The sequence below is a fragment of the Gobius niger genome, assembly GCF_951799975.1.
Source record: "Gobius niger genome assembly, chromosome: 21".
Classification (NCBI taxonomy): domain Eukaryota; kingdom Metazoa; phylum Chordata; class Actinopteri; order Gobiiformes; family Gobiidae; genus Gobius; species Gobius niger.
In genome coordinates, this window is record NC_136872.1 from 17,205,726 (window position 1) to 17,226,494 (window position 20,769).

Sequence of the window (20,769 nt, forward strand, 5' to 3'; positions counted from 1 at the left end):
TAACATGAGTTTAAAACACACCACTTAAGATTCAGCTGGGCCTGAAGCCATTGTTTGGGCCTGCGACAACTGAAGAACTGCAGAATTCGAACGACAAGTGAAAACTGTCACATGACAACAATCACTCGCACAATGAGTCAATCATGCAATCACTCAATCACACAATGAGTCAATAACCACCAGTCAATCACAGAATGTGTCCCCGCTGGGATTTGAACTTCGACCCTCGTTCATCAGAGCCTACTTATCTTAGTTTCCCAAAATAAATAAAAAATGTAATATTTTTCTGTGATTGAGGAAAATATTGACTATAATACAGAAGAATAAACATGCACACATGTGGTACAGTGCAGTGTTTCATTTATAAATAAGAAAGGCCTTACATTTGTCATTTTCAAGAACAGCATGAAAAGTTTGTGTTATTTTGTATAGACTCTATTAGTGTATAAAGTTAGCACTTTAAGACTCTACCCACTAACAAAACAAAGGTAAGGCAGGATGATTTATTGATGTGAAACAGTAAAATTGCAATAACATTTAAATACGGTTAACATGCATTCTACCACTTTCTAATCTGTTTAAGACACTGAACTGCTTGAGTGCCGTCACAAAGTCAAAATTGCTCATGGTCTATTTTTATGCCATAAAAGAACATCCAAACAACAGAAAAGTGCTTCTAGTCTTCAACGTTTACACTTGTCCATTTATAGACGGTTTTCACGCTTCCCTAAAAGCTATATCAGCTGGAGATGTATTCTGATGAAGGAAATTTGAGCACTGAAATGTCCACCGAGAGGACAGATAAAGGTAAAAATGTGTGGGATTTTTAGCTCCATGTAAAGTTCTTGATGGGTTTCCCTGCTCAGCTCTGTTTGCTCTGGCTCTTCTCGGGGACCGGGCAGATGACCATAGTGTCCGAAGCTTTGTCACAGCAGTACAAGTAGAAAAAGGGCAGGATCTTGTCTGTGAAAGAGTCTTTGAAAGTGAAAATGTGCATTCTCGCTCTCACGTCATAAAACGACACTTGTCCCTCCTCATAGTCCAGGTACACCCCGATCCGTTTGGGCTTGGGCTCCAGTGCGAGCGGCACTGGGGGGGTTGTGGACGCGCGATACCCTTGGGACTTCTTCATCGCCAGCGCCCAGTACCCCTGCGCGGAGCTAACAGAAATCCGGCCTTTCCTCTTGACTGACGACTTCGCCACTCCGAGATACCAGTCATCCTTGTCCCCAACCTGGACCTCCCAGTAATGGCGGCCTGAGGTGAAGCCATACCGGCCCAAGACGATGACCACGGTGTCGAAGCGGTCTGCGTGATCCGGGAGGTCCTGCCACGCCCCCAAGTGCCTCACCTGACGACGGTCCTGGGACAACTGCAGCCAGGGATTAGCGGTGTCTGGATCTAAAGTCACATCCGCTGCAAACAAGAGGAAAATATTATGCATACAATCAGCATTCCGCTAATCAGCCTATTTTACTGTATAGAATCATAATTTTAGGATAATAAAAGTTGTTAGTTGTTTAGTTTGCAAGACCACACAAATGGCTGTGGGTGCTGAGTGCTAAGGGTGCTGCAGCACACCCTGGTGGATAGTTTTTGTAATGCAAAAAAAAAGCACAGGAAAGAAATGCATTTTGGGGGGAAATCTTGGCCATCAGTACCCCCTAACCAAAATATGTTCCCGTGGTTCTGACCATACATCAAAATGCAGCCCTGAGACCAGGGGTGTCAAACTCATTTTGGGTCGCGGGCCAAAACTCAGCTCCTAAGGCGGGTCGCGGGCCGCATATAATAAAGAAAATGTTTCCAATAGATGAATAATAAAGAGCTGTGATTTGGTCAAAGCCCCAACTTGACTGTAGCTTCATTAATAACAACGGCTTACACTTGTATTGCACTTTACAAGCCTGTGTCACAAGTTCCTCAAAGTACCACATAGTAGTCATTGTTCATTCACTCCACACTCAGTGGTGGTAAGTTGTTATTGAAGCCACAGCCGCCCTGGGGCAGACTGTCCATTTACCACGTGGCTACAATGTGTTGTTCATATCCTGAGCTCTTATTATGTCAGTGCCCTCTGCTGGACACGTGTGGAACTCTTTCCTTTTTTTTTAAATGTAATGCCCCCTAGTGGCTAGAATGAGCATTATGGTTTTTCTTTAAAAAATCATAACTCCGCACAGGAATGGGCTAGAGACTTACTTTTTTTTTACATACTCTGGAATTTAGGCTCTACAGGGAAGGGGCCGGATTAAATCATCTCGCGGACCTGATCCAGCCCGCGGGCCGTATGTTTGACACCCCTGCCTTGGACTAATCTTCTTCTAACATCAAAGCAGTAGTTAGCAGCACTGAAAAGGTTTAGGTTTTAGTGCATTAGCAACATCACAGCACTGCACGCTACAGTTGAGAGTTGGATGAATAATATGGCATATATTATACTAGACATGGCATAACACACCAATACCTGTATACTTTTGAATCTTTTTGATCTCTGTAAAATAAAATAAAATAAAATATTCAATTTGGCATGCAAAGATTCCAGCTGGAGAAGGGCTATACTGAAGTGTTATGAAGACCCACCGCTGTCGATCAGTTTGTTGACGGTCTCGTTCAGAGTGACCTCCAGTTTGGACACAGACCTCCGGATCATTCCCACACAGGTGTCAGTGGGGATTCGAGTCTCAGACCAGTCTTTGACCGACGGAGGAATGCTCAGGGCGGGAAAACTCTGAATAAAGCAAGATGATGATGGTGAGGATTGAATCTTTCCAAGTCTCCGAGCTCCCTAAACATTGCTATTTTAGATCAAATTTTCACCCGAGCGGACAGATTTCCAAGCACTTTAGGTCATAAGAAAGTTGGGCATTGGCAACTCTAAAATGTTGCTGACATGTTGCACTCATTGCACATAAATAATACAACAACCATGATTAATTGAAGATTTGTCCTCAAAAACACTACAAGACAAGTGCTTGCCCATTTGAACAAAGTCATGATTTTGCATACATAGTGAAAACTCTCACTTTTAAGAAGTTGATGTGGTCGGTGCGGGCCACGTTCTCCAGGTCTCCGTGGCGTCTCTTCAGCTCTGAGATCTCCTGCTCCAGTTCAGCCATCAGCCCGTCCGCCCACTGCTCCGTCTGCCTCTGCTTCTCCTCTATCACACACACCAGCTCTGCCTGTGTCCTCTGGATGGACCGCACCAGGTCTGAGAACACCTGCACGCTCTCCTCCACCTCCTTTTGAGCACTCGCCTGCACAAGCTCAGGGTTAGCAAACAGTGACTGACAGTAACTTATTCTACTGTGTCCAACTTTACTTTGTTGAGTTCCACAGAGTGCTTGATCTCCGCCACCTTCTTCACTCGGTCTTGGATCATCTGTTGGACATCGATTTCTGTCCTTTTCAGCAGTGCCTGGTCCAAAGAAAAGAAAAGAATAATACAGTAAGACGTTGGGTGATCAGTATCACAGCAATCACAGCAAAGACAAGCAAAGACACGAGGATTGTAAAATGATTGGCCTTGTCATTCTGTTAATATGTAGCGATGAAAGTACAAAAGTGTATAATCCACCTACTTGCAGCAAAACTGCCATGTGAATTGGTTCAAACCACTAGTGGTGCAGATGCAAACAAATCAGTTTGAGCTATCCAAGTTTTTTATAGTTTGTTAAGTCATAAATCTCTCAACAATCCAGCTCGCAGGCCAAGGTAAGATAACAGTCCTCAAAAACTAAATACTACAGTATCTCTGCATCCCATCTTGTCAAATATAGGCAGTTTGATTGGGATTGGATTGAGTATAAATTGTAAATACATGCTTTTCAAATGGTTTTGTTGTGTAACTTGTTACCTTCTTGTCGAACCACTCCCGCTCCACTGGTACGGTGTAGTGCGCCCTGTGGTCCGTCTCAGTGCAGAGCACGCAGACACAAGTCTGGTCCTTCTTACAATACAACTCCAGTAGCCTCTCATGTTTGGGGCACATCCTGTCCTCCATATTGGCCACAGGCTCAATCAGCTTGTGTTTGGTGAACCTTGTGGAGTGGGACTTGAGATGCTCCTCACAGTAAGACGTCAGACAAACCAGACAGGATTTGATGGCTTTGGGCCTACCTTCTCCCAAGCATACGTCACACAGGACCTCTTCTTCCACCCAGGACGGAGCGAGCGAGGATGTAGAAGCTGCAGGAGATGTTTCGGATATTGGTGACGGGGGAGGAGATTCCTGAGGAACGGGGGGTGGCATTTCAGATTGGGTTGGAGGTCTTGAAACTGGCGGAGATCTCGGAGGAGGCACCGGTGGGAGAAGTGGAGGCAGATCTTCTTGATTAGCATCCTCTCTCAATCTTTTTTCTTCTTGTATTTGCTTGAGTTCATCCAAAAACTGATCCCTCTCCAAAAGCCGCTCCTCATCTTCATTCTTGCGTCTTTCCATCGTCCACTTTTTATCCTTAATTTTTAATTCGTCCTCCTCTTTGGCGACTTTTGCTTCTCCGCTCTTCACCCTAAGCTGCTTGAACTGCTCTGCAATCTCTCTCAAAACAGTGTTGACGCTAATATCTGGTCTTTTTTGGAACGACTTCTTGCACATTGGACATTGGTACAAAGGGGAGGTCTTCCAGTATCCCAGAATGCAGCTCTGGCAGAAGTTGTGTCCGCAGGGGATGGATACGGGGTTGGTGAAGACGTCCAGGCAGATTGAGCAATGGACTTGCTCTTCAGATAGGTTTCCAGGGGAGGCCATCCCTACACGGCGGAGAGGCAGCGTCATTCTGAGCACATGCTACAGCTACAGCAGCAGCTTTAGCAGGAGGGGGGCATTGAAACCTGTTACAGATCGAGGTGGTGAGGGTTAAATGGCAGTCTGGGACAGAATAAAAGCGTGCATTTGTGACTGGTGATGTTATCTAAACGCTAAGCATGGAGAGACCGATATCCAACAACTATGTTTGTTTACATAGTTCAGTGCAAACCGTTAAATGTAGTAGTGCCCAGCGTTGTTGCTGTAGATTCTAATGAATTTTGGTAAAATTGCTCCACACTCAGCATTTAGATCTCACCTTTTCCAACCAAGCTGGTTCTAGTGCCGGTTCTGGGACGGTGCCAGTTTCAGAACCGGGTCTGCTAATTTCCTCCCGCCCCCCCAAAAAATTATCAAGTAAAGAAGCATGTTATTTGTTCCAAAAATCATGACAATCTGGCAATGGTCCAGAACCGGCACTGGCATCTTGGCAGAAAAGGGGAAAGGGGTAAAAGTGGTAAGTACACTTAATGTTTTTTCCAGACCAGAACCTTGTGGATGTAAATGAATATGGACACGATATAACCAGGCCTAGAAGAGGAAACCAAAGTGACTTATGAGAGTAAAAGAGTTACTTGGAAACAAAAATCTACCTGAATAGCTCAAGTGTTTATGCTGCAAACAACTTAGTCCTTGGGGATGTCTAAATGAATTGAAATCTTCAAACTGACACATTATCCTATTATTCCATTTCACCGCACAATAACTTCATATTTGCTGCCATCTGATGGATATCGATGGAAATGGCAGTTAAAATGAGCCACAGTGAATTTATCTTTACAAAATGAAAGTAAAGCTAAAAATATCCTGTGTTTCTATAACCGCTTTAGCATGAGCAGCTGAGACCTTTAAAAGTCTAACCAGCTTGGCCAAAAATACCAAGCAGCACGGTTCTGGGTTAATATTTGACTTTTAAACATGTCCCCAAAAAGGAAGCCAGTAGCGATGCATTAAATCTTTTTGGAGAAGAATTTACATCTATTTACTTCTGTAGGCCAAAACCGGAATAGCTTAAGGTACAACTATTTCTAGCTACACATAATGTCCTATGCAGACAGTACTTCCACAGGGGAAACATGGGGAGATAATGTCATGATAGAAAATGCAGGTAAAAGCTTGTAAATATATAGAAACAGGGGACACTCACCACAGCAGCTGCTCGAAGCCTCCACTGTAGGCTGTTCTGACACATGAGACTTGGACCAAAGTCACATCCAAAACCACCCCCCAACCCCCACTGCAAGAACCCTACAGACCCAAAATATGTGCCTCTCTCTCTCTCTCTCTCTTTGGCAGACGTCCCTTAGCCCAGAGACAAAATTATACCTCTGTGTCTTGACCCCTGTCGCTTCCAGGGAATGCTGAGCAGCTAACAAGACGCACACAACAAAAAGGGCCTTACAATAGGTTCACATTGAGCTACTGCATATTCCATTGATTCATGTATTTGGCGAGTTCACTTAAGTATTTTGTTGTATTATCCACTATTTTAGCAGTGATCGACATAAGACGTTTCAAGACATTTTACTTCTTGTGCCAGTCCCAAGCCTGGAGGGGAAAAAAATATTGGTAACACTTAATAACTACACCTTATTTAGTCTTAATATATAATGAGTTAACACTTCAACATTTATTAACCCTTTAATCCCCGCCTGAGCCGAGCACATTTCCTCCAGTTTGGTTTTACCCAAATCTACATGCTTCTCGACTGGAGCTGATAGCTTTTTAATGCATTTTTTTTTTGGTCTCTCTTTTGATTTTTTTTTTGCTGCGTTTCCATCCTCATTTCCATCTTGTTTTTTTTTTGCCATTTTGAGCATTTAAATTTGGGTAGTTGAACCGAAGAAAATTTACTTGTTTAAGGTGGAGTTTAGGTGTAATTATTTTATTGTTTTACTGAACTATAAAGCAGGAAACAGAATCAGATATTAAAACTATGACAAATTATTATTAAATGAAGGCATGTGATGATGTCATAATGTCAGGTGGAGGGCAGGGGCCAATACAACTCTAGGGGAGAAACACAGTTTTTCTCTAAAACGAAAATTATCAAATGTTTTTCCTTATCAGTATTTGACAGTGATTGGATTCACAAACCTGACATATTATTTTTATGTCTGAAAGTCCTTTCAGCTGGCCAACATCGCGGTCATATTTTTGAATATTGTCCCCTTTCAGAGAAACAATTGGACATTGTTTAACATGTGATGATAGACGAGACAATGAACTTCGAGACAGTTTTTGTTTCATGCGGATTCTTCCAGTAATGACTGAGATATAAACCAAAAACTAAGACAAAAAATCACATGGCTACCACAGTTATCATAATTACCACTTGCCCACCTCAATTTTAAACTATAGGCTCTTTAGAATGTTGTGATGTCACGTGAACGCTACCTTTAGAGGAGTTACAGGAGCTAGAAGATGCAAGTTGGCCATTTTATGCTCACTACTGCCACTTCAGGTCATACGTGTAACTGCACCTTCTATATCAAGCTTGTGCATGAAGACAATTCGGACAGAAGACATTTTTGAGTGACAGTGCAGGATTTTAGAGGCAGTTGTGGTGAACAGGTCTGGGCTCATTCTACACATTAGGCCAGCCTGTTCCACATGTTTTTATATTTTATTTTTTAAAATAAGTGAGTTATATGTTTCAAAAATGTATATTTGATTTATTTCAAAACAGATGCACTGGGAGCACCGTGTCACTGTCCCAACACAGTTTAATATAGAGCCGCTAAACCTTTAATACCGCTTTAAGCCTGGGCTCCATCTTGTTCCATCTTGTGCTGCTTCAACATCCAGTAAATAAGTTTTGGGATCAGATTTGTATTTATATTGATTTAATTTAATTAAACAGGCTTTAACAGGTACAATGTTGCAAAACATATTTCTCATGAAAATATACAATGTAAAATGTGAGTAGAAAATATAATAAAAAAGTGTCTCAAATATAACCCCAACCTAGCAGTATTTTTAAGTTCTTCTTAAAAGCAAAAAATATGGTGACAGGCCTATTTATAAAACAATGAATTACAATATGTATTTACAGTGCAGTAGCTACACAATATAAGCCTTTAATACAGCTCAATAGTATAAATGTTTTCTCTTCATGTTTTGGTCCGGATGCAACATGATCCCAAGCTTTTCCTTCAGTTATTTTTATCTTCTCTCACATTGTCAGAGTTATTTCTGTGCGCAAACAACACCTGACTTCAGCGATTTGCCTGTACTCATTGGAGCAGTTGACAGTCGATTTACTGTGTGCAGCTCTTGTAATAGAAACATGCATTAGCTTAGATCAGCGGTTCTGAACCAGCTTTTGGGGACCCAGTCTTTAAAGAAAATGGTTTCATAGACCACATTTTGAAGTTTGATCATGTACTAGTCATCTTAAAGGGATATTTCAGGATTTTTGACATAGGGCCTCATTTCCTAGTTATCCAGAGTGTTGCTGATTTCTGGAGATATTTTTTTGGTTTTTCATGCAGTTCTTATATTTGAAGAGTTTTGTGGTGCTAGGCTAGCGCATGTCTATGGTATCAGCTAGCCTGCATTAAAAACAGTCTGACCCGCTCCACAGTGCACCTGAGGCACTTCTAACGCCAAACCATATAAATGTCTGTGTCGATAGAATTTGTGGAACGTAACTGACCTTGCATCACATGAATGATCGCATTGAGGGACTATTTTCTCGCAGATCACTCCGCCGCTCCGTAGCTTACAACCACGAAGCGGATGCTGCTCAAATATATAATTATTATCGACAGAGACATTTATATGGTTAGTCTGGTGTTATAAGTGATTTGCCTCAGGTGCACTGTGGAGCGGGTCAGACTGTTTTTAATGCAGGTTAGATACCATAGAAATGCGCTAGCCTTGCACTAGCCTAGCGCCACGAAACTCTTCAAATATAAGAACTGCATGAATTACAAAAAAAATATCTCCAGAAATCAGCAACACTCTGGATAACTAGGAAATGAGGCCTTATGTCAAAAATCCTGAAATATCCCTTTAACAGCAGTTCTTAAGTCATTGCTCATGGGCATGACGATTAAAAACCATCAAAACAAGTCACTCACATGGCTACAATCCGGTGAGGCAGCAACGTCTTAGCATGGCTGTCAAGAAGTCATGTTTGGCAAAGGGTATTTGGCATTTGGTCCCAAACCACCAGTTAAGAACCACTGGCTTAGATTTACCCCTAGTTATTTCCCATTATGAGCAAGGCTGATAATATTTAGATTAACCTTACATTAAAAAGCACTTACAATACTTTTTACATTTGGCTATACAAGTAAAATGTGACTATAGTCAGATATGTTTGACGTGCGATATCACGAGCGGCGCCGCGTTCTTCCCTTCGTGACTGAGGCAGGGGCTGAATATCGGATACAGACTGTCGTTGAACTTATCCGTGAAGGTGTAGAGATGCAAGCGCGCCTTCACGTCATAGAACGACACCTGGCCCCCGTCGTAATCCAGGTAGACCCCCACTTTGCTGGGCTGGGACACCAGGCTCAGGGGCAGTCGTGTGGAGGCGAGAGCTTTCACCTCTCCGCTCTTCAACCACAGACACCAGAACCCTCCCTCCGGGCTCAGCTTGATGTCCCCCTTGCGTCGGGCCGAAGCGCGGGCCACTCCCAGGGTCCAGGCGTCTTTCCGGCTCACGTCAACCTCCCAGTAGTGGCGCCCCGAGCTCAGCCCCTCCCGCCCCAGGACGAACAGGGCCGGGCTGAAGCGCTTGGGCATGTCACCGTGGGACGTCTTGTGCTCGTCGTACTTCACCTGACGCCCGTCTTCAGAGACAACCAGGTTCTTCTGGGCGGTGGAGGGGTCCAGGAAGACTTCACCTGCAAAGGGACGGAGAAGTATGATCAGCAACTTAATGATCACGGCATGAATTTTATTTTTTTGTTAAATGTTAATGAACACATGTGAGATTCGGATAAGGCCTCATTTGCATTTGTTGTCCCACATTTACTCTCAAACACACACCTCCATCAATCCTGGCCTATTGTACATGGTTTTAGTGGTGGGATAGTGGGATGACCACGCAAACTCAGGGACTCATCTCCTCATCTCAGAGACTCGAGATGTGTTTTAATGGAGAGGATTATTCAAATCGTTGTGATATGAAGCTTCAGTGCAAATTCAACATGGGCGACTATACCTGTAGCTTTCATTATCCAATAATCCAATCACGGCCCCATCTTGAGCCACACCTTCGAGTTAGCCAATCACTGCAGCGGCTCATCCTGCTTCAGCCATTCATCGCCCAGGATCCCCTTCTTAAGCTCATTTACTCGGCTGTTTCACTCAGCTGCTCAATCACTCGGATGGTCAATCACTAGGCTGTTTCCCAGCCGTGCTGCAACTCTCCTCTGCCCCTCCTCTACCTGTCCTCTCCACGGCTCTGCTCGTCGTGTCGACCAGCCTCCCCGGGTCTCATCTTACCACCACCAGTGTCCAGGGTCCGGGGGAAGATTCTGGCTATCATCCATCATCGCCATGCATTCCATATCGTTAGTGCAATCTTCCACCAGGGTCTGAGCCCCAATCATGATTCATGTTCAATAAAACTTCCTTACACATTCTGTCTGAGTCTTTTCAGGATGAAATAGGCGCGAAACCTTTGTAAATGTCACCCTTAATCAAGCGTTTCAGAAAAGCTTGTTAGCTGGACAAAAAAAACGAATATGCGCAATTTTCCGGAGGGTTTCCAAGGACACCTTATCCGTAAACAGGCCAGGACTTTTTTTGCTTTCCTAATCTGCCAACTATGGAGTAGGGAGTCACAATGACATTCAAAATACAGATTTACTCTGAAGTCAAGTTTCACCAGACCCACTCCAGGCTGCCAGGCAAAGTGCTGATAAGTCTTTGAACTGCTGATTGGATTTTAAGCCGTTCCTCAACAAATTGTGCACATCCCACTGGCATTAGCTTTCAACGCTGCACACCAGGAAATTGGCTCTCAACCATAATGGGCTCCCAATTCTGCCATAATGCATGGTCTGCGATGTCTTATACAGCCCTGACATAGCAGAATTCCATTGTTCCACGAAGAAGTGATGTGTATGGTCATTGAAGTGTATTTGGAAATCAATAGTGCAACCTTTTGCTTGACAAGCTTATACTGATCAACGTAATTAACTCCCTCTTGTGGCCATTCAAGAGAAAACCTATTTGAAGGCTTCTAAAATGAGATATAATAAAAGAAGATCTGATTTTTACTTACTTGCAAAGTTCTGCAGTTTGCGCAGCTCTGTGGGTAAAAAGAGAGAATTGTAGCGTTAGTATCGAGTCGTGTTTAGGCCCCGGTGGCAGGGCAGATGGCACGTGTGGGAGGTGGAAACGTCTAAACCGCAGAGACATGTGCCGCTGCCACTCAATGCACTGTCGCCATGTTGTTCATTCGGATGCACCCGGGCCTCTGCACTGTACCCATCTGTCGGGGCGCTTTACTTGTGGGACGGGTGAGAGCGGAGGGTGAAGGAGGGGGGTCTCGGTGCAAACATGAGTCACTCTGCTATTTCAAAGTGCTGCTACAGTGACCTACTTAGCACCGCTGCGGGGCGACTCGGCAAATATGTTTAGAGCGAGAGGGGGCCACATGGATTTAGGCTCGGAAATACTGTACATTAAACACTGTTTCGGCCCACTGTTATTGGGCTGAAATACAGGGGGGTGCCCAAACTTTTTAAACCAGGGTGGCCCATGGGTGACACCAGGGTCAACCCAAGTCTTTAAATTAGAATAGAAGTATTAAGACATTTTTGCATTCTTGTGAATTAAAGGGGCTAGATGCAAGTTAGCCATTTTATACTCTCTACTGCCACCTCAGGTCATACATGTAACTGCAGCTTCTATATTAAGCTTGTGCATGACGGCCCGAATTAACACTTTTTTGAGTGACAGTGCAGGATTTTAGAGGCAGTTGTGGTGAATATGTCTGGGTTAATTCTACACCTTAGGACATTGTTGGAACATGCAGGGGGAGGAACATTTTAACATTTTTAAACTCTGTATAGTCCCTTTAAGTTTGTGCTTGTATATTAGGCGTTGCCACCACAATTTGAGCCTCATCCAACTTGATACTTTCCCATATTTCCTATTTCTAGACTGTAACAATAAATCAGAGGAGCCAAATGCAGCACTTGAATTGGCACAAGAGATGCAACTTTAACAATTCTACACAATTAAAACCTCAAAAACATACATGTGATTGTGAGACGGATCTGACATTGATGTCCTGAGCCTAAGAGCAACAAAAAAGTGATAAAAGGAGCGTCAAAGAAGCAACAAAAGAGTAAGAAAAGGGTGACAAGAGCAACAAAAACACACTGAAAACATGGAAAAGAAGCGAAAATACAAAAATGCTTCATGTGACAACAACCCGGCGACAACACAAACATTATACGGTTGCTCTCCAGTCAAGAAGCTTTTAGATTTGAAGCTGAACTGGAGAAAATGCACTTAGTTAAGGCGGGGGGGTGAGAGGTTAATGAAAAAGGTTTGGACGTCCCTACTATACACACAGTAGTACACAGTAGTAGTAAAAGTGTAGTAGTAAAAGCACAGTAGTAGTAAAAGTGGGAGTCACAGCATAGGTGTTATGCTAAAATGGTCATAACATCAAGCATGTTTCCATTAGACTCAGTAAGGATTAAATAAAGATTTACCTCCTCAAGTCCGTCCCTCCCACCAAATTACTTTTTTTTACTTCCTGAAGGTGGTCACCCTAAGTAGTTGTGTAAAACAGCAGTAATACTCTAATCACAGTAGTTGAACGATTGTTACCTTTCCCATAGAGCTTCTTCAGCTCCTCCTGGCACTTATCGACAAAGTTGCTGACCGAAGTGCGGATGGTGCCCAGATACAGGTCAGTGTTGACCGTCACGGCCGACCAGTCGAAAGGCTCGGGCAGCGGCGACAGAGAGGACAGGTGCTGCGTGGGACACAGGAGACAATCATTACATTAAAGCCACAAACAGTCTGTGCTCTCGAAAACAGACGATTTCCTCATAAGAACATCAAGAACTCTGCATTCTCAAATTAGGTACAAGGCTGTTTTATAGTGTCAATACTCGAGTCTATTGATGAAGCTGCACTACTCATTTCCTTTGGTTTTAAGCCGTGAAAGTCAGAGGTAGTTGAGCATAAACCTTTAGCTACAGCTCCAACTCATTTCATGCTTTCTCAATACCTTCTTGCTCATGTGAATTGAGTAAAAGCATGCTGAGGGCAAGCAGACCACCACTGAGGTACATTACACTCATAGACTCTTATTTTTGAGTTACTATGGGCTATATTTACGCACTAACAGCGTGTGTTGGCTTGTTTACCACACGAGCCCTATGGAAGAAGAAGAAATTTACTCTAGTACAAGGAAATAGTTGCCTCGGCATTAAAGCCCTAGATGTGTCAATTGTGCACCGTTTTACAACAATAGTGAAAAAAGAAACTCTCCAGTTCCCATGTTTTGCTGTCCCTCCCGTCCATCTGCGGCTCTTGTCATGTCATAATGCTGCGAATTTCATCTTCTTCAAAGGCCCTTTCATGTTGGAAAAACACTTTATTTCGCTGTATAAATAGTCCAGGGTAAATGCACAGGGGAGGCAGTGTACAGCTGCCTCTTTCCTGCCGCTCTTTGATGCGGTGTCACAAATCTCGCACTAACTGCAGATGGGCTGTGCTTAAAGATGGATGATATGGATAATTATGGAAAGATTATGCTAATTAAAATATATTAATCAGGATGTTGAGATCTGGGTCATCTGGATATAAATAAGATGTATGAGAGGTACGAAGACTCAGATGAGATGTTTGCCCAGTGCAGAGGGTTACCTGTAGGAAGACCACTTTGTCCTGTGTGAGAGAGAAGGCCTCCAGCTCGCTGCTCCTCCTCCGCAGTTGGCTGAGCTCGTTCTCCAGCCCGCGGGCCAGTTCCTGGGCGTGTCTCTCGGCCCCCCTCTGCCTCGTGGCGATCAGCTCCACCAGCTCCGCCTGACTCTGCTCCACCAACTTCTGCAGCTCAGCGTACACTATCCAGCTCTCCTCCAGCTCCTTCTGCGCACTGGCCTGGCAAGAAAGTTAAAAGTTAGAAGTTACATTTTATTTATAGCCATTTTCCCATATGCTTCTCCTGCACACGGTCGACTTGTGACACTGCATCAAGTAAATTAGATAATATATTGATTAAAGGGTAGCTTGCATCTGCCTGCTAGAGTTTCTGTAACTGTATAAAGTGAAGAAAAAACAAACACAACATGCATATTGCTCAAATAAACTAAACTAAAGCATAGCAAAAATATATATAGCAAAAATGTACTGAGAATGTTTAGAGTTAGAGTTATAAGAGCTATGTTATTATACAAGTTAAACAGGTGAACCAATCTGGAAACCCATGATTCTTAAAAGGGACTATACGGAGTTTAAAAATGCTAAAATTAAGTATTTTCCTCCCCCTACATGTTCTAGCAATGTCCTAATGTGTAGAATGAGCTCAGACCCGTTCACCACAACTGCCTCTAAAATCCTGCACTGTCACTCAAAAAGGTGTTAATTCGGGACCAAAGTGCCGTCATGCATGAGCTTAATATAGAACCTGCAGTTATGCGTATGACCTGAGGTGGCAGTAGTGAGCATAACAATGATAAACTTGCATCTAGTCCCTTTAAGTCTACACTGGATAAGCAAACTCATATCCTTACAGTTACACAAAACCCCATTTTAGATAAAGCTCATATTGACATATTCGAAGAATTATATTTGGGTTTTATTAAGGTGAACATAACACATTGAGAGTTTCAAAGATGTGAAATCCAGCCACAGGGAGTCAGTACAAAGGGCCTTTATTTAAAGGTGCACTATGGAACTTTTAGGGGAAAAAATAAACTTGATTAATAAATTCATAAACTAATTCACCTTTTTGTGACCCAATGGCTGTATGGGTGGTGACAGTGGCCTCTACAACCCTCCAGGGACAGCTGTTTTGTAGGTTTTCTGGTGAAAGGGCTCGTCAGCAGTGAAAACCTACCAGGACACTCTAAAAACAATTGATCCTGGAGCTTCATAGAGGTCACTGTGATGGAAAGTAAAGGTGCCAATGCGAATCACTGGGTCACTAGAAGGTCAAATACGCACAAATAAAACATTCTTCTAAAACATTTCTCTCTATTCCACATAAAAAGTTCCATAATGCCCCTTTAAAATCTCCACATTGAATGCATAAGACCTTTGCTTCTCCCTTTTTTACATTCGAGTTCATTTCAAACACTCTCCTCTGATCTAATTTGTCTGACTTGACTCTGTGTGTTTACAGTACATATTGACAGACATCTGTGCCCGCCTTGTAAAGCTTCTTTCTGCAACCTGAGCCTCACTGTGTCGTTCAGACTCTTTCAACACACAACACCATGCACGGTACAGGCAGCATTTACTTACAAAACACTATCATCGTGCGTTTACATGCAATTACACATTTGCTGTTAGTCTAAAACGACAGACTTTTTTGTCCTTTTAAATTGGGTTGAAAGGTAAAAAGGGTGTGGGGCAGTAAAGTTCACTCTGGTCATACCGGTCCAACCACCCTCTCGCACATTAAACACGGCTCTTGAATGAAACAAGAGATAATGACAACTGCAAACATGAATAAAGTGCAGAGACTCACACAAGGAGCAGCGGCAGGAGCTGCGACACTTGTACAACTACATTTATGCAAACAGCCTTATGAGAAAAACTGGAAAAGACGCCAAAACTTCCCCACAAGCCGAGAAGGAAACATGCTTTGTTTACAAGAGAACATGAATATGTAACAGCGTGCAAGACTTGTCCGACTACTTTAAAATCTGATGGACATGAGAGCAGCAAGTAGTGAATGGGGTCAAGTGATAAGGTTTATGTTTTAAAATCATTTTGCAGTAGAAGTAAAACATAGCATCTAAAGATAACTGGTAAAAAGACTACTTGAGGGAATGAGTGTAAAAGTCTTACGTAACAAAAGTCATGTAATTCAAGAGGACAAAAACAATGCGGAAAGTCTTGATATACCTTATTAGTTCATCGTAAAGATAGGTATTATTCTCAAGGTACAAGAAATAAAACTTCAATGATTTATTTTATATGTGGATATAAAACTTGAGTCAGCAATAGATCGACTCACAGAGCAAACTAAACATTTGTCTCTTTTACAAGTTTTTTTTTTCTTTATTTGATAGGGCAGCACAGGATGAAAGGGTGAAGAGCTAGGAGAGACATTCAGCAAATTGTTGGAGCACTTGAGCCCCAGGACAGAACAGTTTATGCACAACCGCCTTCACAATTAAGACTTTAAAGGGATATTTCAGGATTTTTGACATAGGGCCTCATTTCCTAGTTATCCAGAGTGTTGCTGATTCCGGAGATATTTCTGGAGTTTTTTAACCATTTTGCATTTAAAAGAACTTATATTTGAGCAGCATCAGCTTCGTGTTTGGATAAGCTACACGGCGGCGGAGTGATCTGCTAGAAAATAGTCCCTCAAAATGCGATCATTCATGTGATGCGAGGTCAGTTATATTCCAAAAATGATTCTATCAACACAGACATTTATATGGTTAGTCTGGCTTTTTAAGTGATTTGCCTCAGGTGCACTGTGGAGCGGGTCAGACTGTTTTTAATGCAGGCTAGCTGATACCATAGAAATGTGCTCGCCTAGCACAAGCCTAGCGCCACGAAACTCTTCAAATACAAGAACTGCATGAACTACAAAAAACAAATATCTCCAGAAATCAGCAACAGTCTGGATAACTAGGAAATGAGGCCCTATGTCAAAAATCCTGAAATATCCCTTTAATGAAGATTACTGATGTTTATATTATACTCTTAGAATTACTTAAAACTACTGTATACTCAAGTAAATCAACTTGAATGAATGTGATCAATACCAGCAAAGAACTGTAGCAGAAAGAGCCAGAGACAGCACCAAAACTTCCCCGTGCCATAACCGACAAACCCTGATGGAAACATGCACCATTTACCGACAGTACCTTGATGACTTTGATGGATTGTTTGATTTCGTCCAGTTTCTTGGTTCGCTCTTTAATCAGATGTTTCAGCTCCGATCTTTTCCTGTTCACGTGACTCTGGAAGGAAATAACACGGTTAATCGGACAAAGTTCAATGGCACAGAAAGCGGAAAGAAAAGTCTGAGCTAGGCGTACCATTTTCTTCTTGTACTCGTGGTCGGTGGAGACGATCTCGTGGGATTTGTGCGTGGCTTCAGCGCAGGCCGCGCAGATGCAGGTGTGGTCCGTGCGGCAGTAAACGTCCAGCAGACGCTCGTGTTTCTTGCAGATCTTCTCCTCCAGGTTGAACATGGGCTCAATCAGACGGTGGGACATCAGCGTCTTCACCTAAACAATCAGCAATGTAGAAGTGAGGTTTCAGTCATTCGTCCAGTATCCATAGTTGTCTCCAGATATCCTGTACCTTCTTGTGATGCCTGAGATGATCCTCACAGAACGACCCGGGACAGTTGATGCAGGACTTGACGGCCTTCAGCTTCCTCCCGATGCAGGCGTCGCACTGGATGTCCCCGGGTCCAGCGAACTCCCCGCTGTCCATCTGCGCCAGCCCGGGTGAAGAAGACCCGAGGCTGTTGTTCAACGTGCCCGACTTCGACGCGCCTCCCCCGGACGCGTCTGCCATCATCAGCCCCTGGAACTGGCTGGAGATCTCGGCCAGGACCCGGTTCACGCTCATCTCGGGCTTCTTGGAGTAGCCCTTCTTGCACATGGGGCAGAGGAACTTCTTGCTGTGGTTCCAGTAGCCCTGCAGGCAGGCCTTGCAGAAGCTGTGGCCGCACGGCGTGGACACGGGCTCCACGAAGATCTCCAGGCAGATGGAGCAGGTGAACTGGTCCTCCGAGAGCATCTTACTCCCGTTGGACTTCACACCTGCAGGAAGCAATGGGACGAATGTAGAAGTCGATCATGGAGTGAGCAGAACAGTTCGAATACATTATGGAGAGTAACATTACAAAGCACACACATTCCATCAGAAAATATACGTAACAGTATAAGTATTTTCTTTTGACCCAGGACACGCTGGTGGGACTGGATAAAGCGGAAGAAAATGGATGGAACTTCATCATTATTTTGGGGGCAGGACATTGCATGAGACTCTTGCACGTGAACACACCACATCAGATTGCATAGATTCGCTAAGTATCGTCTTTTGCCACATTTTCATTCATCCTGGACCCAGAGTGAACCCTATTGTACATGTTTTAGAGGTAGGCTAAACCAATGCACCTGGGAAAAACCTCTCCAGGCATCGGGAAAACATGCAAACTCTACACAGAAAGGCTGCCCAATGCAAAGTCTAATTTCTTGTTTCCAAACATGATTTTCGGGCATTCATATTTCAAAACTTTTTCTAACATTTGTCTTATATTTATTGTGACTTAACCTCTTAACTCCCACATGAACCAAGCTCATTTTCAGTGTCAAAATAGCAACAAAAATAAGACGGATGAAATGAAGGATGAAAATGCAACAAAAGAGCGACAGAAGCGATGAAAAAGTGACAAAAACGCCACAAAAGAGCAAGAAAAGTTGCAAAAACGCAACTAAAAAGTGATAAAAATGTTTTTTTTAAAAAGTGACAATTCAAGGAAATAGATCCATTTAGATCAGTTTTGTAGGTCCCCATAAATGTGGGTAAAGCCGGGGTTAAGAGGTTAAACATGTCACATTAAACATGTTTGAGATTCATGCCCAATAACGTAAATACAGTTGCGTAAAGTACATGATCATTGTCACATACTTTTCAATAAGCAAAAGTAGAAGCAACATTATTATTCTAGCATGTGTTACAGTGACGGGTTTGGGTGTGCCATTGTTTTTATTTAGATCTTAACCACAGACAGAGAACTTAATCTTTTGGGTGGAGTTACAGCCCTTTCTATCAATACACAACCACAATAACGTCAGTATCTCCTAAATAACTTCACGTGTGTCTCAAGTCACACATTTACAACAAACTCTACGACGTGTAGACAATAAATCACATAGTTTTCCCAGGATTATGTCACCAAAATGAACTTTGTGTCCCGCCTTATCCATGTATGTGTCAAAGATCAGGCTCGTAAAGTTGTAATCTTTGTAAAATGTTGGATCAGAGGTTCTCAAACTGATGCTCATGGGCCTGTATATAGTGTGGCATGTTTTGGTTAATCTAGCTGAGTCAAAAAAAGCAGGAAGCGTCCTCAATCACGTCACTTTGCCCCGTGGAGGCGTGGGGCAATCTGAAGAATGCAGAAACACAAGAAGTGCGGCCGCTGCTTTTAACCACCTGCTAGTTTAAAAGAAAACAATGCGGGTCTGGAAAGTTTGGTGATTGAATAACAAGCTTCTTTATCATGAGGGAACAGCAACTAATAACCAACCAAATCAAAGAAAATCAATGAGAATTTGGCATTTGTATCTTTGTACTCAAGTAAAAGTATGAAATAATCTAGTTTAAAAGCAAGCCATCCATAAAGCTACATCAAAATTAAGAATCAGTTTGGGGCAAAATCAGACTAAATGGACCAACTTAAGGAGAATCATGACTAACACTGACTTGCACATGTCTTTACTAAGTGCTTTTGTGCAACATTATAAGAGATTTTGTTGTTTTGTTTAAGTAAGGCACAACATACCACTTTTGAAAACAATAGGCAATTTACAGACATAGATTATCCCTATAAATGTAGGCTACATAATGAAGATTTGGATGACTTTAAGAACATTTTGCCTACTGCAGGTTGAAGTGTAAAGTAAGTATGACTAAGGGCACCATCATGGACCCCATTGTTAGCTTTAAGTGCTGCTCATTTGGACCAAAGCCAATATAAGTCAATAATCAACATTACTAATGACAAATATAACTTACTTGACATATTCCCAGGTGGTATGCAGTATCAGGGTGTAGTTGTTGTCCACCTCATGTAGTTTTCTTTGACTCTGGTTCACTCACAGGTGCTCAGTCCTGACTTCCTGAAACTCGTCCTGAAGCCCCGCCCACTTTCACACCTTGCGTCAGAGTACGGACAGGCCCACGTTCTTTTGTCATTCTGAGCTGCTGGGGATTTGGATTGCAAATAGGCCAAAACACAAGTGGAGACGAGGAGCTTCTTTGGTTTGAAGGAATTTCGGTTCAGTATCAAGTGACGGATGTGACAAAGGAAGAGAAATCACTGCTGAGAACAAGGACCACTTTACTTGAGGAAACAACTTCCAATTGTCCATCGGATTTTTTTTTTTTCATTCTGTTTGTGAAGTTGTTTTTTGTGGTAGTTTAATGGCAAAGATATAAAAGTAAAAAAAAAAAAAATTAACTGAGGGGGACTTTCAGGCCCAGTCAGTAATGAAGTAGCATTACTCGAGTTTGTCATCTCACAGTTGATTTGAACTGATGTTTAATATAGTAATGCTGGTCTTAATAGTGGAATAAATGTAATATTTTCAATATTTGGTAGTCCATAAGTTTAACATTATGCATACAAGACTGAACTATATGCTTTACATCTTCTGTAGTCCAGAATGTGTTGAAAAAGTCATTCATTTTTGGACAAACGGTTGATGAGTTTGAGCAGGTCAAAGTTTGGAGTTTTAAAGACCTGACACGTTCGCTTAAAAACAAAACACCCCCATTTTTTCAAAAACTAAAAATGATGCCAACTCCAAGCTTCACACACTGACAAGTTTGCAGCAAATCAAAGGTGTTCAAGCAAAAATGTTGATTTGAGATACAATTATTCAATGCTTCTCTGCTGCTATTATAATATAACTTATATTTGCCAACTCAAACAGGAATTTGAATCAACGTCGAAGTCAAAATGGTTAGATACTTCTCGATACAAACAGCCCGATGCTTGGTGGTTAAACAAATCACTTCTCCAGAGTTGCTGACATAAAATCCAACAAGAT

The 20,769-nt window shown here is 42.6% G+C and overlaps 1 protein-coding gene across 1 annotated transcript; it reads right to left on the reverse strand.

Annotated features, from left to right (window-relative positions):
* Positions 1 to 499: 499 nt before the first annotated feature.
* Positions 500 to 17,728, reverse strand: LOC306981010 (uncharacterized protein; the record flags this gene model as incomplete). The annotated part of the gene is made up of 13 exons (XM_079580556.1): positions 500 to 1,416; positions 2,468 to 2,494; positions 2,584 to 2,731; positions 3,027 to 3,257; positions 3,323 to 3,418; positions 3,857 to 4,789; positions 9,131 to 9,663; positions 11,052 to 11,078; positions 12,614 to 12,761; positions 13,661 to 13,894; positions 16,843 to 16,938; positions 17,017 to 17,208; positions 17,285 to 17,728. 13 exons carry the CDS (start codon positions 17,726 to 17,728, stop codon positions 863 to 865), a joined length of 3,663 nt encoding a protein of 1,220 aa, XP_079436682.1. The 3' UTR covers positions 500 to 862.
* Between the last annotated feature and the right edge of the window lie 3,041 nt (positions 17,729 to 20,769).